The sequence below is a fragment of the Symphalangus syndactylus genome, chromosome 12, assembly GCF_028878055.3.
Source record: "Symphalangus syndactylus isolate Jambi chromosome 12, NHGRI_mSymSyn1-v2.1_pri, whole genome shotgun sequence".
NCBI lineage: Eukaryota > Metazoa > Chordata > Mammalia > Primates > Hylobatidae > Symphalangus > Symphalangus syndactylus.
The window spans coordinates 134479052-134498540 of record NC_072441.2 but is presented as its reverse complement, the minus strand read 5'-3'; the positions used below and the strand labels follow the sequence as shown (position 1 = coordinate 134498540).

Sequence of the window (19489 nt, the reverse complement as noted above, 5' to 3'; positions counted from 1 at the left end):
CTGCAGAGAGCAACCGCATTTTCTGCTTTCATCCCCTTCCCAACTCTGCCCAAAAAACAGAAAGCTGTTACTTTGTATACTCATCTAAAAAAAGCATATAAGGTCAGTCTTCACTTTGCACAATAGTGCAGGACTACAAAAATGTCCTGCTTGCTGAAACCATGCAAAGTGATCTTCATCATCATTGGGGGGAAATTACAATTGTTCTGTGAGCTTTAAAAAAAATTGTCCAAAAGTCCTTTTAAAAAATACAAATCTGGCCGGGTGCAGTGGCTCACGCCTGTAATCCCAGCACTTTGGGAGGTTGAGGCAGGTGGATCACTTGACGTCAGGAGTTCGAGACCAGCCTGGCCAACGTGGTGAAACCCTGTCTCTACTAAAAATACAAAAATTAGCTGGGTGTGGTGGTACACGCCTGTAATCTCAGCTACTTAGGAGGTTTAGGCAGAATTGCTTGAACCCGGGAAGTGGAGGTTGCAGTAAGCCAAGGTAGTGTCACTGCACTCCAGCCTGGGTGATGGAGCGAGACAGTGTCTCAAAAAAAAAAAAAGAGATTTTAAAAAACAAAGATATATCTCCCCCAAAAGTAGAACTGAAATAAAACTTAAAACAGTGCCTGCGAAATTCTAAAATTCTAAGGAGGAAATTCCTATCAGCCCAAATTAAAGGCAATTTCAGAAATGCAAGGAGATAAAAATTTTACCTCTCATCTTCCCTTTCTTAGTAAGATACCAAAAAATGGTACACAGCAAAAGAAGGCATATGCTGAGATGGAAAAACATGGGATTCTGGAAATAATGGCACCAACTTAAACGGTCTAGAAAAAAGGTGACAGTTGTGTGGCATAACTAGGTTGTAGGAGTAAAATTATAAAGTGGGTAAAATGACAAAGCATCTGGAAAGAACTAAGAATATAGAAGGAAAACTAGGCAAGCAGAAGAATGTAAGAATGTAAGGTGAAGCAGAAGAATGTAATGGAAAAACCAAAAGCTGTACCACAAAGAAAATCATGGTGGCTCACACCTGTAAAATATGGGCATTGAGCTTCACAGGGATTGATTGTAATATAACTATTTAGAAGGATGAGACAAAGGAAATGAGGAAGGTGTCAGTTAAATCATCATTTATCACAAAATGAAGGCAATTTGAACTCAATGTCTAAATTATCAATAGATAGCAATGGAAAGTAACTTCTCAATCTTGTAGTCTAGACTATTTAACCAAAGGTATGTGTTCCTTTAATAATTTTTTCTTTAGTTTATTGACAGAAATGTTTACAACATGACACCAACAGAAGGGATCAAAGTGTGTTGTGAAATTGCGAGTCTTCATTCCTTTTTCTTGGTTCTTTGTATTCAAGGATGCTGTTTAGTGTGTTCTGTTCTTCATCTTCTCTCTTGTTCGTTTTCCAGGTCTCTTCTACAGAAAAAGACATACCACATCTGGTCACATAGCAGCTCGCCTTCTGCCCCAGGGTGAGGACGAACAGAACTGAAGGGAGAGGGCAGGGTTGGGAGTGGAGGGGAGGCTGAGGCTGCTCCTCACCCGGGCACCTGGGCTCACTTACATTTGATCCTTTCTTGCCAGGCCTCTTGAGGCCTCTGCCATGAGCTGTCTTGGCCCGGAAGCTAGACACATCATCATAGCTCTCCCGAGTGTTCCACTTTGAGCCTTTCTTCTTTCCACCAAAACCAAACTTCTGGTTTTTATATCGTCGTTTAGCACTGGGCCTGGAAAAGAATGGTCCTAGCCATCACCACAGCACTGTAAAGCCTGATGAATCTGATGGCCCAGCAATGCTCTCAGTTTCCTCTCTATAAGCAAAGCCCCTTAGGCACATCTGTAACCCAGAATCTCATCCTTGGCCCCACAATCCTATGCTACGGCCTCTCTAGACAAACTCATCTAGCTCACCTATTTACAGTTCTGACCACCAGGGCAGGAAAATAAAGCAAGAAGCAGGGAAGGCTCTACATATATCACGTGGCTTCCTGCTGTCTTTAGAAAGCTTTCTATTTTAACCAAATCTTATTAAATCACCCTCAGTTGTGTCTATTCCTCTCAAGGGTAAATACATGCAGTTAACATCCAAATGTAATGTAATGAATACATTCAAATGTAAACATTCAAATGTAATTATAGGCATTCAAATAACATTCAAATGGAATAACATTCAAATGTAAAACTGGTCATTCAACAGGAATCTTGAATTCAGCATCTCCAAATTCACGTCATCTCCTGGACTGGCTCTACTTCTTGTACATATGCCCTCACCTGAGGCTGGCGCTGCTCCCACCAACCCAGACACACAAGCTAAACATGTGGGAGTCAGCCTTGGTTCTTCTCTCACTCTATATACCCAATTCAATTACTGAGTCCTGTTCATTTCACCTCTTAAATGTTTCTCCAATCCATCTTCTCTTCTCCCTCAGTTGCCACTTTCAGGTTATTATCACTGCTTATCTCGACTTTTGCAATAGTACCCTTGTCAATTTCCCAGCTTCCCTCAAGTCTGTCACTTACACAAAATCCACTGTAATCTTTTAAAAACATGAATATAACCTGCTCATTATTGTTAGTACAACCTACAACCTAGTCTCTCCACTGCCTTCTGGACAAAGCCCAAGCTCCTCAACAAGGCAAACCCACAGCCCAGGTCCCCCCAACCACATCGCACCCCTCCTTGCTTTGCACTGTATTCCCAGTGACACCAAGGGCTTACTGTTCCTCACAAAACCCTGAGGTTTCACATCTCGATGGCTTTGCTCGTTCAAGCTCTTACTTCTTCCCAAACCCAGCTTCTCTTCTATTCTCGTGGTTAATTCCTACTCATGCTTCAAGCAATGCTCAAGTCGAACACTCCTCCAGAAATCCATCCCCAGACCCTGTCAGGTATTTATAAAAGCTGACTCAGTGCTAAACCCCAAATGCCTCTATCATAGCACTTACTATCTTACGTGGAAATTATCATTTCCCCTAGGCCTGGTATCCAGGTATGCAAAAAAGTAGACTAGAAAGAACAATGAGAGCTGACATTCTCTCTTTCAATCTTCATACTATGAGGCAGACACTATTTCCTCAACTTAGCAGATGAGGCAATTAGCATTTAGAAAGGTATGGTAACTTGTTCAAAACTGCCCTCCTACTGAGTGATAGAGTCAGGATCTGAATCCTAGGAACTCTCAACCATCACACTGTGTGATGGGGAATCAACTTTTACTCAGCATTCACTTAAAGGGTGCCACATACTTAAAAGTACCTTCTTAGGATGGGTGCAGTGGTTCACACCTGTAATCCCAGCACTTTGGGAGGCTGAGGTGGGTGAATCACTTGAGTCCAGGAGTTCAAGACCAGCCTGGCCAACATGGTGAAACCCTGTCTCTACTAAAAATACAAAAATTAGCTGGGTGTGGTGGCGGGCACCTGTAGTCCCACCTACTCAGGAGGCTGAGGCACAAGAATTACTTGAACCCGGGTGGCAGAGGTTGCAATGAGCCAAGACTATACCACTGCACTGTAGCCTGAGTTGATAGAGTGAGACTGTCCAAAAAAAAAAGTTTATAAAGTGCCTTCTTTTACTCTTCAAAGACTGACATGGCTAAAAGGGCCCATCACACAGTGCTAGGGGTCCTGGCCCCAGGCAGCAGCTGCACTCTCTGAACTCTGTGGCTGTGCCGGTGGAGGTGCTATGTCTGCCATCCTCATGACCTGTGGCCCCATCACACCTCACAGAACCAAAGAAATCATGCCAAAACCCTTCTCACCCCTTCCTCATCTGCTGGCCTTTGGCTCCTGCCTTCTTGCGCTGTGCCAGAGGTTTCTGATCTCCCTCAAGGAAATCCAGTTTATCAGAGAAGCCTGTAAGTGAAGAAGTAGTTTTGATCAGCACCATTGTATTTTAAGAATAAAAGTTTGAACCGCCATATAAGGCTGTTATTTGCTACACTGATTTTAAGAGTCACATCTTGCTCTCCAACACCACTCCCAAAACTTAGATCCGATAAGTCCACATCAACCAAGGCGGCTCCAAAGCACTAAGTGTTCAAATCAACTCTAAAGTACCTGCTACCTTCGTTCCCCTAGCAGAGAGATGTACCAACCTTTCTGATATTTCTTAATAGCATTCATCATATGTGCTTTCTCCTGCTGCCTCTTCTGAAGAACCTCTGTTTGCACCTGTGATATGAACACAAGAACTGTTACAGCCATTCCATACCATTACTCCAGTGTCTACATTGTCTTAATAGCAACACCATGATTAATACCACTACCCTTTGACATTTACCATGTGCCAAAAACTGTATTAGGGACTCTTAAGTATACTCTCAGATCTAGGTATATTCTTCATAGATGAAGATATATCGGTCTCATAACAATCCAGTGAAGTTGAAATTTGTGTTATCCCCTAAACTGAAGCACAGAGAAGTTAACTTGCCCAAGTCGCACAGAGAAAAAGTGCACAGCTGAGATGACGCAGGCTGTTTGACTCCAAAGCCAGCACTCACCCTATTATACAATCCTGCCTACAAAACTGAAGTAAATCATGTTTAAGACAACATCGATTTTTCGCATCACATTTGGACAGATTAATTACTTAACTCACTAGGCATGAAAGTACCAAAAGAAAGAGAAAAAAACAATGTCCCCAGGTAAAGAAAAGAAAAAAGTTTGAAGGATAAAAGGAGACACTTTATAATACTCTAACAGAGGGTTTCTCAATTTTGATACTGCTACAGTGTGGAGAGAATAATTCTTTGCTGGGGTGTAGGGGCCTGTCCTACATTGTAGGATATTTAGCAGCACCCCTGCCCTCTACCTACTAGATGCCAGTAGTACCCTCCCTCCCAAATTTGACAACTAAAAATATCTCCAGGCAGTCACAGAAAACTCTTGGGGAGCAAATTCACCCCCAGTTAACAACCTCTTCCCCAGTGTTTCCTTAAACTAGGAACAATGAACTAATAGGCCCAAGTGAGTTTATCTTTGCTTTTGGTAACTTTGGTTATGTTAAATTAATTCCTGGTGTCTTTGAGAGAATCTCAGCCATCCACCTCCAGATCAAAGAAATAATACATCTGCAAAAGGCCTTTTGTAGAGGACAGGATCCCAGCCTATTCCTACTTTCCTGAGAATGTATCAGTGAAACGACCCCAAATGTGGACAAGAGTTCTGCAGCCCAGATCACAAGTGCTCATGTCCAAATGTTGACAAAGTCTTAACGCCCACGCCAATCTTCCTCACATTCATTTCTTCCCACAATCCTAACTTTAAAACCCGTCATCTTCTTTCTTAGATGACCGTGAAATAAAAAAGGAAAACCAAGAAAAGTTTTAGGGTGTGCCTGAGCTGGTGTTACATTAGAACTCAGACGTTCATAGTGCAAACACACAGGCAATCTTTCAGATTGGATGACAATCATTACGATAATTTCTTCAGGAACGTGATTATCACATAGGTCAGTGAATCCCAAACCAGGATGCATTTCAGAATCACCTGGAAAGCTTTTGGGGAAGAGGGGAAATCAGGCACAGATTCCCGGGGATTCTGAAGTCTAGAATTCTGTTTTGAAAAATTTCCCCTGGTGATTTTGCTATAAGGTCAGGTTTGGAAACCGCTCATCTGGACCCAGTGTACAGATGTGAAAACTAACGCCCAGAGAGATGACTGGCTCGCCTGCAGTCACCACACTACTCCTGGGGACCCACTCACGTCCAGGCAAGATTGTGCTCATGAATACCAGCACGTACACTGACAGACGGTAAACACATGATCAACACACAGTTCCGTTCAGTTCAGGGGACCAAGTCAGACCACGGCAATCTCATCTAACACACACACTCCGCCTCTTCCTGTTCCCTGCACACTTTCCTTCTCACCTTCTTCCCGTATTTCCTAAGCGCTCGCAGTTGCTTAGCCTTTTCAGACCTCTCCATGGCAGCCTGTTTAGTCTGCAGCTTCTGTCGAATCTACAACACAAAATGCTGTCAGTTCATGTTATTTGAATCTGGAATGACCACTACTTGGGATGCACTAGAGCAGGGAACAGATATTCCCTGTTCTTTAAACCGTGGAACTTATAAATCATCAATTCCAACCCCTGAGGACAATGGGGCCCACAGGCCGAGCACTTTACCAAAAGTGTCAGAGTGAAGCCAGAGATTGAAAGTCACCTTCCCACTCCCAGTGTGCTGTCTGTTTCATTATACAAACTGCCTATCTGAAGCCCAGGAAAGAAGACAAACTTCTCCCCATTTCTACTATCAGTAGACTGAGGCTGGAAACCAGTATGAGGCCTCGGTGTCCTTTTCTAGTATACCACATACACAATAAAAACCCAGGCAGATGCCAGGTGCCTAGCCTTTTCAGCCAAACATACACATTTTAGTCAAAGGATGAGAAGCTGTCAGTGAGAACTTGTACAGAGTTCACAGTGAGAAGGTGAACTACTACCACGACAAAAGCTCCCTAAAATCCAGCTTGAGACCCCAGGGTACTATTTAAATATACTCATCCCTCAGTATCCATAGAGGATTAGTTCTAGGACCCACCACAGACATCAAAATCCACAGATGCTCAAGTCCCTTATATAAAAATGGTGTAGCATTTGCATATAACCTACTCACCTCCAGTATACTTTAAAGTCAGGGGACCTCAACTCCCGGGCCACAGACCGCTACGAACCCGCTATGAATCTGTGGCCTGTTAGGAACCAGGCCGCACAGCAGGAAGTGAGTGGCAAGCAAGCAAGCATTACCACCTGAGCTCCACCTCCTGTCAGATTGGTGGTGGCGTTAAATTCTCATAGGAGTGCGAACTCTACTGTGAACTATGCATGCAAAGGATCTAGGTTGCGTGCTCCTTATAAGAATCTAATACCTGATGATCTGAGGTGGAACGGTTTCATCCCAAAACTATCCACTCCCCAAGTTCATGAAAAAATTGTCATCCATGAAACTGGTCTCTAGTGCCAGACTGCTGCTTTAAATAGTCTCTAGATTACTTATAATACCGAATACAATGCTATGCATCACCTCATTCTCATGGATTCAATGTAGTTCTCAGCACATGGAAAATTCAGTTTTCCTTCTGCAACATTTTCAAACTTTTTTCCCAAATATTTTTGATCCGAGGTTGGTTGAATCCACAGATGCTGAACCCATGGCTATGCAGGGCCGAATATATGTTGGATTACATGCTGGCAATCCCCTCCTCCAAAGTTAAATGAGGTCCAAGTTCTACCCAACTCTAAATTGTACTACATCTGAACCATCTAAGAATCCCCCATTTTATAGAGGAGAAAACTGAGGCCCAGAGAAAAGTAATTGTCTACAAGTTCTAGCACTGACAGTGGCAAGGGCACAAGAATGCTGTCCTCTCTGCACACCATGCCGTGACCATGCCAGCTAGGAAATGCACTGGGCCATCTTCACCTCGGGGACCACGCTTCACACAGCACTGTTCCTCTCCTTAATTGCTGATTTTAGAAAAAATGTCATTCTTATATGCATCTAATTGGTGGTAACTGGCATGACTCTGAAGTAGCCAATCTATGGAAGAGGTAATAATTGTCCTCTGACAACTGGCTCCCCATTATTGGGCTCATAGCTATCTTTCTAAGCCAGCTGAATATCCTTAAGTACAAAGTTTTGACTTTCCAGAGGAAAACTTCTATTTCTTACCTTCTGCATCTGCAGATCAGATTTGGCCATTTCCGCAAAATAATCAGTGGGTCGCTTGGTAGGGACTTTGAGCTGATGGAGGCGGGGTAAGACTGCAAGCACTGCGGCCTGGGCTTGGCGATAGCTGAGAATCGTAGGACAAAATGTGTAATGAGGTGAAGGAGAGAGGCCTTATGTTCCTTTTCACCACCTCTCATGAGTTATTCAAACTCAGAAGGACTCTCAAAATCTGACCTCCATTAGCAAGAACAAACAAACAAAAACTGTCTCACTGATTTAGTATCTAAAAGAAATGTAGCCGTATACTAATTTTTAAAAAGGGGAGGGGTATTGCTAAAATAGTTTAAGAGAATGACTAAGGTACCCATTAACACAAACTAATGTCGATTATGGATTCTTATGTAATTACTAAAGCAATTCCACACAAGAACATCCCATAAGCAAGTTTGTTTGTTTGTTCCTAATAACTGAAGCATGCACAAAAAGCTTTAAAATGAATATTTCAAATTAGCCCATAAACTGGATTTTGGATCGTGACCGTGGACCAAGGAGCTCTTCTCTCAAACAGGGAGAATCTCCTAGCTATTCTTAGTCAAAAGAAGCCGCTCTCCCTACTTCTAGGCTTATTCTGAGTGCAGGCTAATTTCCTCTCTTTCCCACTCTCCTGCACAAGGATCCTCAACTTCTCTAACATTTGAAAACAAACATACAAACTCATCTCTCGCTGGAAGTCGTCTTCTGGATCAACAGCTTTCTGGTCCTTGTTCTGAGGTGCTGGCGCCTCAGATCCACCGATCTCCGGCACTGGACCCAGTGTCACATCGAGCCTTTCAACCCATTCCAGATCCCGCTTGAATTCTGCCAAACATTGCTTCAGGCCATTCTAGGAAATCCAGACACTGAGCTCACAATAAGGGAACTCTGAGTTTGTCTTTCCCAAGCACAGGCTGTTAGGCGAAGGGACAAAGTGCTAATCCCCAATACCCAGACAGGTAATTGACCCTCTTGGCGAGGCGCAGGGTGCATCTTTCCTGGGACAAGAATCGGTCTCCCAAGCCCAACAGGGCCTGATGCGCATCCCATATCCGAGTACCCCCGACCCTGTGCCCGCGCTCACCACGTCGTTCATGGCCTTCTTCGGCCCCTCTAGCACGACATTGAGGCCTGGCTTCAGAAGCCCTCGGGAAAACGCATCCTGCAACTGCAGGACACAATCACGGTCACTCCCAGGGGTGTAAGGCCCTCTCTCCCACGCCCAGCCCTGCGAGCTCGGCTGACACCTACCTCTCTGTCTGTGACAAGGGATTCATCGGATTCCGACTCGGAATCCGAGAGCGGGGGAGTGTCCATCTCGCCGCACGCACGTCCCACACCTACAGGAAGAAGCGGGGTATCCCGAGACCCAAGCGGCTAGCAGAGGGCGGCCCTGGCCGCTGCTGCCTGCCTTCAGCCCCCTACTCCCACGCCGTGGCTCCACGTGCCACCGAATCGCTCCAGCGCCAGCAACTCACAGCTACTGCTCAACTTTTGATTGGGACTTCCGCTTCCGGCGGCAAACTACACTTCCGGTTTGTCGTTGCTATAGGAACCGCTACGGCGTTTGAAAGTGCCCGGGTTGCTTAGGATCCGTACAGGTAGCGCCTCTGGATACATGCGTGGTCTGCTGACCCAGAGAGAAGCGAAAGGTGGGAGGGGGTACCTGGGGGTCGCCAGAAGGAGCTGGTAGCAGTGAGGGTACGAAGGAAAAGGCAGAAAAAGGAGCCGTGGGCGTGGGGTGGCGCGGAGAATGGCCCCGGAGGAGGGGCAAGGGGAGGAGCAAAGGGCGGGGAGGGCGTGTCCTGGATGCTGGTCGGGGCGTGTCCGGGCCGGGGGCGGGGTCGGAGCGGGGCGGTGCGCTCCACTCTGAAGCGCTGCCTTGGTCTTCAGCAGAACTCTTTGGCGGGAGATCATGTCAGCCGTGGTAGCTCAGACGCTGCATGTTTTTGGTCTTCGATCCCACGTGGCCAACAATATCTTCTACTTCGATGAACAGATCATTGTATTTCCTTCAGGAAATCACTGCGTGAAGTACAATGTGGATCAGAAATGGCAAAAATTCATTCCAGGTAAAACTTTTTCCATCTTGACATATACAGGAATAGTATGTGCCACATATAACCCCATAATCCCAGCACGATGATTGGAAAGAAAGATTTTGGCCAATTTGAATATATATGCAGTATTATAAATGTAGAGGAAATAAATGGCGACTTGTATGATGAAACTAGATTAATCAGTCACGCATATATAGTTAAAATCACATATAAAATGTTAATTTAAAAGTACTTTTTTCACTGTAATTTCATGAAAATATGTTAAGAATCCCTCTTTTGGTGTCTTCAATATCACTGCCTTTGTCATCACCAGAGCCACTTTTTGAGTTGTCTAACAGTTTTCCCGAGCACACCACCTTCATTTTACCACCATTTGAATCCATGTATGATGAAGACACTGTAAACTTTATCCCAAGTCGCAAGTAACCGTTTTTATAGCGTTACAGCCCTTATTTTTGTTTACAGTGGTCCTGTTGATGATATTCATTATTTCAACAACGAATCCATTTTCTCATTCTTTATTGCATTGACATATTTTATTTTGTGACATATACATACAAAAGAATGTACCCTACGTATATGTAATATTTAAAGAATTACAATAGAATGTAGATCTGTGAACCCAGCCACCCAGCATAGGAAACAGAATATTACCAGTTCTAGTGCTTCTCCCTGTATTCTGTGTCTTGCTGCATCAGTTCAATATCTTGCTTTTGAGATTCATGCATCTTGATACATATAGCCAAGTTCATTTTATTGCTATGTAGTGTTCTATCATATGAATATAATGTCTCAAATATATGTATTCACTCTAGTATTGAGGGACATTTGGGAAATAACAACCATTTGCTATTACAAACTATACTACTATAAACATTCTTGCATGCATGTACATTCATCTATTTGTGCAGATTCTCTAGGGCACACAGCCAGGACTAAAATTACTGAGTAATATGATAGTACCAATTTACACTCCCACTAGAAGTGCATAAGAGTTCTCATTCCTCAGCAACCCTGCCAACCCTTGGTATTGTCCAACTTCGTAATTTTTTGCTAATCCAATGATTGAGAAAAGGAATTGTGGTTTTCGTTTGCATTTCACTATCATTAATGATGATGAGTATCTGTTTATGGGCTATTCCTATTTAGTCGTATGTTAAATGCCTTGTTCAAGTCTTTTACTTGTTTTTTACAGTTTGTTGTGCAGGATATTTTTGGGCAATTTTATTGATTTACATGCACAATTTATATATTCTGTATATCAATAATTTGTCATATATATATATATATATATATATATGTCTTGCAAATAATTTCTTCCAGTTTGGGGCATTTTTCTCCCATCTTACAAGTATCTTTTGATGGACAAAAATTATTAGTTTTAATAAAGTCAAATTTATCAACCACAGTATTCTGTTGGAATAAGCTGTATTAAATACAGTTGACTTTATTGATGTTTATTTCCAGCATATTTGCTAAATTATTATTAATTCTAATGATTTGTCTATAGATTATGCAGAGATTTCTACATAGACTATCATATTATCTACAAATAACAATGACTTTCTTCCTTTTTCTTGTGTTACCTGTGCTGGTAAGCACCTGCAGACAGTGTTGAATAGGGGCAATAAAAATGGACATCTGGCCAGGCGCGGTGTCTCACGCCTGTAATTCCAGCACTTTGGGAGGCCGAGGTGGGCAGATCAAAAGGTCAAGAGATCAAGACCATCCTGGCCAACATAGTGAAACCCTGTCTCTACTAAAAATACAAAAATCAGCTGGGCGTGGTGGCACGTGCCTGTAGTCCCAGCTACTCGGGAGGCTGAAGCAGGAGAATTGCTTGAACCCGGGAGGCAGAGGTTGCGGTGAGCCAAGATCGCGCCACTGCACTCCAGCCTGGGAAACCAAGCAAGACCCTGTCTCAAAAACAAAAATAAAAAAGATCATATGACTTTCCAATATTAATTAAATTATGGTTTTATATAGACAACATTAATTTATATTTGCTCTCATACTTACCAAACTTTTTTCCCACTGTTACTCTTTACAAATCAGATATTCCAGCTGGGATCATTTTCCTTCTGCATTATCTGCAATACTAATACAGATAATGTATTAATAAATTCTCCCTGTTTTTGTCTGAAAATGACTTTATTTTATCCTCACTTCTGAAAGATAGTTTCAACAGGTGTGAAATTTTTATCAGCATATTATAGATCGTATTCCATTGTGTTTTTTTGGCTTCTGTTTTGTTGCTGTGGTTAAGAAATTAGCTATCAGCATCGTCTTTCTGTAGATGATCTTTTTTTCTGGATGTTTAATATCTTCTCTGTCTATGGTGTGTGTGTGTATATATATCTATACACATACACCATATACATATATATGTATAAAATACACATCATATATATACACACACCATATACTATATGTACATGTATATACATCATATATATACATGTATATATACATATGTGTATATATATATATATACATGTATATATACATATGTGTATATATATATATATACACATACATATGGATACACACACACACACACACACACATCAGTATAGTTTTTATTTTCATTTTTTATCCTCCTAGGGATTCTTTGAGATTCTTGGATCTAAGGACAGGTATCTTTTTTGTTCTGTTATCTCCTTCTGGAACTCCAAACCATCTCAACTCCATCCTTCACAGTTTTTATTTTATTTTATTTTATTATTTTTTTTTAAGAAACCAGGTCTCACTCTGTTGCCCAGGCTGGAGTGCACTGGCACAATCATAGCTCACAGCAGTCTCAAACTCCTGGGCTCAAGCCATCCTCCCCACCTTAACCTCCCGAATAGCTGGGAATACAGGCATGCACCACCTTGACCAGCTAATTGTTTTTATGGAGATGGGGTCTGGCTGTGTTGCCGAGGCTGGTCTTGAACTCCTGAACTCAACTCGTCCTCCCACCTCAGCCTCCCAAGTAGCTGGGATTACAGGTGCAAGCCACCACCCCGACGTTCATGTTTTTGGGTTTGTTTTTTTTTTTGAACTCTTATTTGGATTTTTTACATCTTACTCTCTCTGTGTTGCATTCCAGATAATTACTTTAGATTTATCTCATAGTTCATTGCTTCTGTTTTCTGCTGCATCTAACTTAATGTTTAATGTATCCATTAAGATTTTAATTTCAGTTATTGTGCTCATATTCTTACACTTCTTACTGTATCACTTCTCTTCTGCTCCTAACTCCGTGTTATATCACCAGGGGCCTTGTACACATGTGGGTGGATCCTTGCAGCCCATATGTTCAAATTCTACCCGTATATTCTATAAGCAACCACCCTGTGCCCATCCTTCAGGCCCAGGTTGAGTAGAGACAGCCCGGGAAGAAATCAATGTTGGTCTTGTCAGGAGGCTCAAGACCATCTGAGCAGGGAACTCCAGAGTCCTGTGTACCTGCAACATGATCTACAAGAGGCAGTACAAACTCCAGGCAGCCGCTGTATCCCACTTAATGGTAAGGGGTACAGCCAGAGAAAGACTCCGGGATGCTCTAAAATTTGAGGCCCAAGGGAGGATCTCCACTGACCAAGTCTAAGGGTATTACCGGCGAAGGGAAAATTATAAAGGTCATGACATTGGGAGATCTGGATTTGATCTGGCTCCCCATTTTATAAGCTCACAGAGCCTCAGTCTCCTCATCTGTAAGATGGAGATGATGCTCAGCTTGCTCAGCTCAGAGTCATGATGAGGCTCAACATATTCATTTGTTCATTCAACAAAAATGTATTAAGTACCCCCTGTGTTCCAGGCACAAAATAGACACACACATATGCACATAAAATGCTGTCCTCACAGTGCTTCCATTCTAGGAGGGGAGAGTGACAAACAAAATAAAAAGAAGTACAGTCTACATGCTAGATAGTGATAGATGCTAATAAGAACAAATGAAGTATGGAAAGTGAAGCTGTTGGGGGAGTAAGAAGTTGTAGATAGGGAGGCTGGGGAGGGCTCACTGAGCAGTGATTTTTGAGTGAAGACTGTAGGAAAGGAAGGAGCTGTCCATGCTGATGTGGGAGGGCAGGGGGAGTAGCCAAGACACTAGCAAAGGCTCAGAGTTAGGAGGGTGCTTATTGTGTTGGAGGAATAGCTGGGAGGCCAGTGTGGCTGGAGTGGTAAGAACCAGGGGGTGAGGAGCAAGAGGGGAGGCAAAGAAAGAATGGGGAGCAACACCACAGAGGGCCTTGCAGTTCATGAGCTCTTACTTGGAGTCAAATGAGAAGCCATGAAGGGGGGCAGTCTGAGCAGCAACATGATCTGTGTTTCCTCGGGTTCATTCTGGCTGCTGTACAGAGGACAGATTTAAGGAGGGGAAAGAAAGGAAGCAGGGAGAACAGCTGAGGGATGATTGCTGTAATTCAAGTGAGAGATAATGGCACTTGGAGCAGGTAGAGGCAGGCGACAGTGTGGTGTGAAGAGATCAATAATGGATATGCTTTGAAGGTAGAGGTGACAGATTTCTTCATAGGCACCATGTGGGGTGGAAGCAGGAAGAAGCAAGGTTTTGGGCCTGAGCATGGAAAGCATGGAGTTGCTGTTGATTGTGATAGAAAGGGCTAAAGAAGGAGCAGGTTGCTTTTGGACCTGTTAAGATTGATGTGCCTGCCAGGTATTTACATGGAGATGCTCAGTAAGCAGGTTGATTTCAGGTCTGGATTTAAGGGAGGGAAGTCCAGGCTAGTGAAAGGAATTTGAGGGTCATCAGCCTAGAGGTGAAATGTAAAACCCTTAGAGTAGATGAGACTTCCCTAGGGCAGTGGTCCCCAACTTTTTTTGGCATCGGGGCAGGTTTCATGAAAAACAGTTTTTCCGTGGACAGGATGGAGAGGGTATGGGGGATGGTTTCAGGATGAAACTGTTCTGCCCTAGATCATCAGGCATTAGCTAAGATTCTCACAGAGAGCACACAATCCAGATCCCTCGCATGCACAGTTCACAACAGGGTTTGTGCTGCTATGAGAATCTAATGCCACCACTGATCTGAGCTCGGGTGGTAATGGTTGCTCACCTCTTGCTGTGTGGCCCAGCACCGTGGGTTGGGGACTCCTGCCCTAGGACATGAATATATCTACAAAAGAGAAGAAGCTGAAAGAGTGAGCTCTGAGCACTCCTGCATTTAGTGCTGGGGAAATGGGGAAGAACCAGCAAAAGAGGCTTTAGAGGAGTGGCCAAAAAGATCACAGGATATCTATGTGAGAGGTGAAGGATTCCCTATTTAATAAATGGTGCTGGGAAAACTGGCTAGCCATATGTAGAAAGCTGAAACCGGATCCCTTCCTTACACCTTATACAAAAATTAATTCAAGATGGATTAAAGACTTAAATGTTAGACCTAAAACCATGAAAACCCTAGAAGAAAACCTAGGCAATACCATTCAGGACATAGGCATAGGCAAGGACTTCATGTCTAAAACACCAAAAGCAATGGCAACAAAAGCCAAAATTGACAAATGGGATCTAATTAAACTAAAGAGCTTCTGCACAGCAAAAGAAACTACCATCAGAGTGAACAGACAACCTACAGAATGGGAGAAAATGTTTGCAATCTACTCATCCGACAAGGGGCTAATATCCAGAATCTACAAAGAACTCAAACAAATTTACAAGAAAAAAACAAACAACCCCATCAAAAAGTAGGCGAAGGATATGAACAGAAACTTCTCAAAAGGAGACATTTATGCAGCCAAAGGACACATGAAAAAATGCTCATCATCACTGGCCATCAGAGAAATGCAAATCAAAACCACAATGAGATACCATCTCACACCAGTTAGAATGGCAATCATTAAAAAGTCAGGAAACAACAGGTGCTGGAGAGGATGTGGAGAAATAAGAACGCTTTTACACTGTTGGTGGGACTGTAAACTAGTTCAACCATTGTGGAAGACAGTGTGGTGATTCCTCAAGGATCTAGAACTAGAAATACCATTTGACCCAGTCACCCCATTACTGGGTATATACCCAAAGGATTGTAAATCATGCTGCCATAAAGACACATGCACACGTATGTTTATCGCAGCACTATTCACAATAGCAAAGACTTGGAACCAACCCAAATGTCCGTCAATGATAGACTGGATTAAGAAAATGTGGCACATATACACCATGGAATACTATGCAGCCATAAAAAAGGATGAGTTCATGTCCTTTGTAGGGATACAGATGAAGCTGGAAACCATCATTCTCAGCAAATTATCTCAAGGACAAAAAATCAAATACCGCATGTTCTCACTCATAGGTGGGAATTGAACAATGAGAACACTTGGACACAGAAAGGGGAACATCACACACCGGGGCCTGTTTTGGGGTGGGGGGAGGGGGGAGGGATAGCATTAGGAGATATACCTAATGTAAATGTTGAGTTAACGGGTGCAGCACACCAACATGGCACATGTATACATATGTAACAAACCTGTACATTGTGCACATGTACCCTAGAACTTAAAGTATAATAATAATAAAAAAAGGATATCTATGTGAGAGGTGGAAATATTTTAAGGAGGAGAGGCGAGGCATCAGCTGGGTCGAAACAATGCAAAGGCATTTTAAAAACTCTAAAATCAGTCAACATATACCAAGAACATACTAAGTTCCAGACACTGGTGATTGAATGAATGAATGAATTAGCAAGAATGGCCTCTGCCCTCCAGGAGCTCTCGCTGTTGTACTGGAGGCAGGTTGTGTAATTCAAATGAGTAGGACTGTGCAAATGAGCTGGACAAATGCTATACCAGGTAGGAACCTGGCACAAAAGCACAATAGGAGGGAGTGAGCGGTGTTCCGTTGCCTCCTCTAGGCTATTACATACTCCTAATTTTAACTTTCCCTTATGCTTTTTACCTCAAATCTGTATTTTCAGCCTCAACCCCTCCCGCTAGCTTTAGAACCGTATCCAACCGCTGGACCTCCGTACCCAACTGTTCCACAGTGTGTACCTCACACACAATATATCTGAGATTGAGTTTATCTTTTCCTTTCTTCTCCCTCTCTTTCCTTAAGACAGTACCTTGCTAGATATTCAAGCACATGATAAAGATATGATTACAAAAACAATGTGGTCCTGCCTGGCATGGTGGCTCATACCTGTAATCCCAACAATTTGGGAGTCAGAGGCGGGAGGATCACTTGAACCCAGGAGTTCAAGACAAGCATGGGCAACATAGTGAGACCCTATATCTACAAAAAACTTAAAATGTTGGCTGTGGTGTGTGCCTATAGTCCTAGCTACTTGGGAGGCTGAGGCAGGAGGATCACTTGAGCCTGGGAGTTCAACGCTGCAATGAGCCATGATTGCACCACTGCACTCCAACCTGGGTGACAGAGCGAGACCCAGTCTCTAAAAAAACAAAAGTGGCTCTAATATAAATATCCTAGAAACCCAGTAATATGTCTATGAATATGTAACTTCAATATCTATTTTTTATTTATTTATTTTTGAGACGGAGTCTTGCCCTGTCACCCGGGTTGGAGTGCAGTGGCACAATCTCAGTTCACTGCAACCTCTACCTCTGGGTTCAAATGATTCTCCTGCCTCAGGCTCCCGAGTAGCTGGAATTACAGGCACCTGCCACCATGCCTGGCTAATTTTTGTATTTTTATTAAAGATGGGGTTTCACTACCTTGGCCAGGCTGGTCTCCTACTCTTGACCTCAAGTGATCCACCCACCTCAGCCTCCCAAAGTGCTGGGATTACAGGTGTGAGCCACCATACCTGGTCTAGTAACTTTGATATCATAAAGGTGGCATTCGTCATTAGTCCTAGGACATCCAGTTAGGTATTTGGGAAATGGAAATCAATTTAGATCCTCACTTCATGCTTCATACCTTTTACCATCATAAACCCTAGATGGATTAAAGTTGGAAGTATAAAGATTTCATAAGCAAATATAAAATACTTGGATGGGCTATTTTAAGCAAAAGATGATGGACATACTTTCCCCTATCACCCCTAACTTCCTGAGCCTATATTCCCTCACAGGTGTCCCAGTACCCACAGTCACCTAAACCAGCATCCTAAATGTCATTCATTCCTCATTTCTCCCCCTCACCCACGCGGTCCACTAAGTCCTGTTGGTGTTACTTCTTGGCATCTCTCTAATCTCCCCTCCTCCCCATTCCTCCCCATTCCTACTGCCCCTACTGCCTTCTCATTGCATCTTGCTGCTGTCACCTTTCAGTTTTGAAATAATCTGCTGACCAGCTTCCTTCCCTCCAAGATTGTCTTTGATACAGCCACCAGAGGGATCTACAACACACATCTCACCCTTCCTAAAATTTTTCAGCGACCTCCCAGGTGAAGTCTGAACTTTTGTGCAAGGCTTTCAGTGACCTAGAACCTGGGATTCTCTGAACCGCAGCTACTCTCTGCATCCCTTCCAGAGAATTCCCATGGGCTGGGCATGCATGCCTGCTGAGCAACTTGCTGCATCTCTCCTTGGCATGTTGTGAAGCAGCAGCATGAGGGCCCATCACATTGGGACCCGTCACATCACTCTCCAGCTCATCCTCCCTTGCCTCACTCATGCTGCCTGCCCTGGGCCTGTATCCACCATCCACTTATCCACTAGACACAGTGCCCAGGACCCACAATACTTTTGAGGACCTAGGAAAATGTTTTAGTATTTATATGAAAATCAGAAAAAAAACGTGAATATATAATAGTGAATCCAGACTAGATTATATTCCTCTTTATACCAATACAGTCATAAAGTATATTACTGCATATATTTTAAAATAGTGTGTGTGTGTGTGTGTGTGTGTGTGTGTATATATATATATATTTTTTTTTTTTTTTTTTTTGAGACAAGAGTTTCGCTTTTGTTGTCCAGGCTGGAGTACAATGGCTCAATCTCGGCTCACCGCAACCTCCACCTCCTGGGTTCAAGTGATTCTCCTGCCTCAGCCTCCTGAGTAGCTGGGATTACAGGCATGCGCCACCATGACTGGCTAATTTTGTATTTTTAGTAGAGACAGGGTTTATCCATGTTGGTCAGGCTGGTCTCGAACTCCCAACTTCAGGTGATCCACCCACCTCGGCCTCCCAGAGTGTTGGGATTACAGGCATGAGCCACCGCGCCCGGCCTATAAATATATTTTTAAACATTTTTTAATGAAGGAGGGGGCCATGAAATCAAAAGTACCTAGAGCCTTCGAAAACCATAATGTGACCCTGATTGCATTTCCCAAATAAAGTATTTGCACTTTCATCTTTGCCTGAGGCTCTGTTTTCTACAGGATCACAGCCTTCATTTTCATTCTTATTACTTCATGGTTGCAAGATGAGTGCTCTATCTCTAGATATCACCTCTAGATTTCAGGGAAAAGAGGATAGAAGACATCTGTCTGGTTTTCAGGGAAGCACCAGCTTTATCATAAAGCCACTCCAGAAGACTTCTGCCTCCATCTCACGGCCAGAATGTCACACACATCAGCTAACCGCAAGGGAGGCTGAGGAATCCAGTAGTTGGCATCCCAACCTCTGGAGTAGAGGAGGAGTGATGAGCTAACCACTCAGAGGATAAAGGCCTCTACGGTCTGACCCTATTCCACCTCTTTAGGCCCATCTTTGGTCACCCCATCTCACACGAAATGCTCCAGCAACACCCACTCCTTGCAGTTCTCGCACTATGCTGTACCCTTCGTCACATCCACCCCGGGGCTCAA

The 19489-nt window shown here is 43.3% G+C and overlaps 2 protein-coding genes across 5 annotated transcripts in view; one reads left to right on the top strand and one right to left on the bottom strand.

Moving 5' to 3' along the window:
* Nucleotides 1-1215: 1215 nt before the first annotated feature.
* On the bottom strand, nucleotides 1216-9434 carry EBNA1BP2 (EBNA1 binding protein 2). The gene is made up of 9 exons (XM_055255409.2): nucleotides 8964-9434; nucleotides 8797-8880; nucleotides 8390-8562; nucleotides 7680-7803; nucleotides 5877-5966; nucleotides 4101-4176; nucleotides 3765-3858; nucleotides 1568-1730; nucleotides 1216-1419 (listed from the first exon to the last, which is right to left on the bottom strand). The coding sequence occupies exons 1-9, from the start codon at nucleotides 9027-9029 to the stop codon at nucleotides 1369-1371; spliced, it is 921 nt and encodes a 306-aa protein (XP_055111384.1). The 5' UTR covers nucleotides 9030-9434; the 3' UTR covers nucleotides 1216-1368.
* Nucleotides 9253-19489, top strand: part of CFAP57 (cilia and flagella associated protein 57) — an 89173-nt gene continuing 78936 nt past the window's right edge. For all 4 annotated transcript variants that reach the window (XM_055255405.2, XM_063627599.1, XM_055255407.2 and 1 more), the window contains exons 1-2: nucleotides 9253-9364; nucleotides 9609-9784. In XM_055255405.2, coding sequence (XP_055111380.1) covers nucleotides 9628-9784 — 157 coding nt within the window. In that variant the 5' untranslated portion in view covers nucleotides 9253-9364; nucleotides 9609-9627. The remainder of the gene's footprint in view (nucleotides 9365-9608; nucleotides 9785-19489) is intronic.

Coding starts and splice junctions, on each gene's coding strand:
- EBNA1BP2 (XM_055255409.2), bottom strand. CDS start 9,029: ATGGACACTCCCCCGCTCTCGGATTCCGAGTCGGAATCCGATGAATCC. Junction 7,804..8,389: donor TTCCAGCGAGAGATGAGTTT/GTATGTTTGTTT, acceptor TACGATTCTCAG/CTATCGCCAAGCCCAGGCCG. Junction 4,177..5,876: donor TTAGGAAATACGGGAAGAAG/GTGAGAAGGAAA, acceptor TTCATATCACAG/GTGCAAACAGAGGTTCTTCA.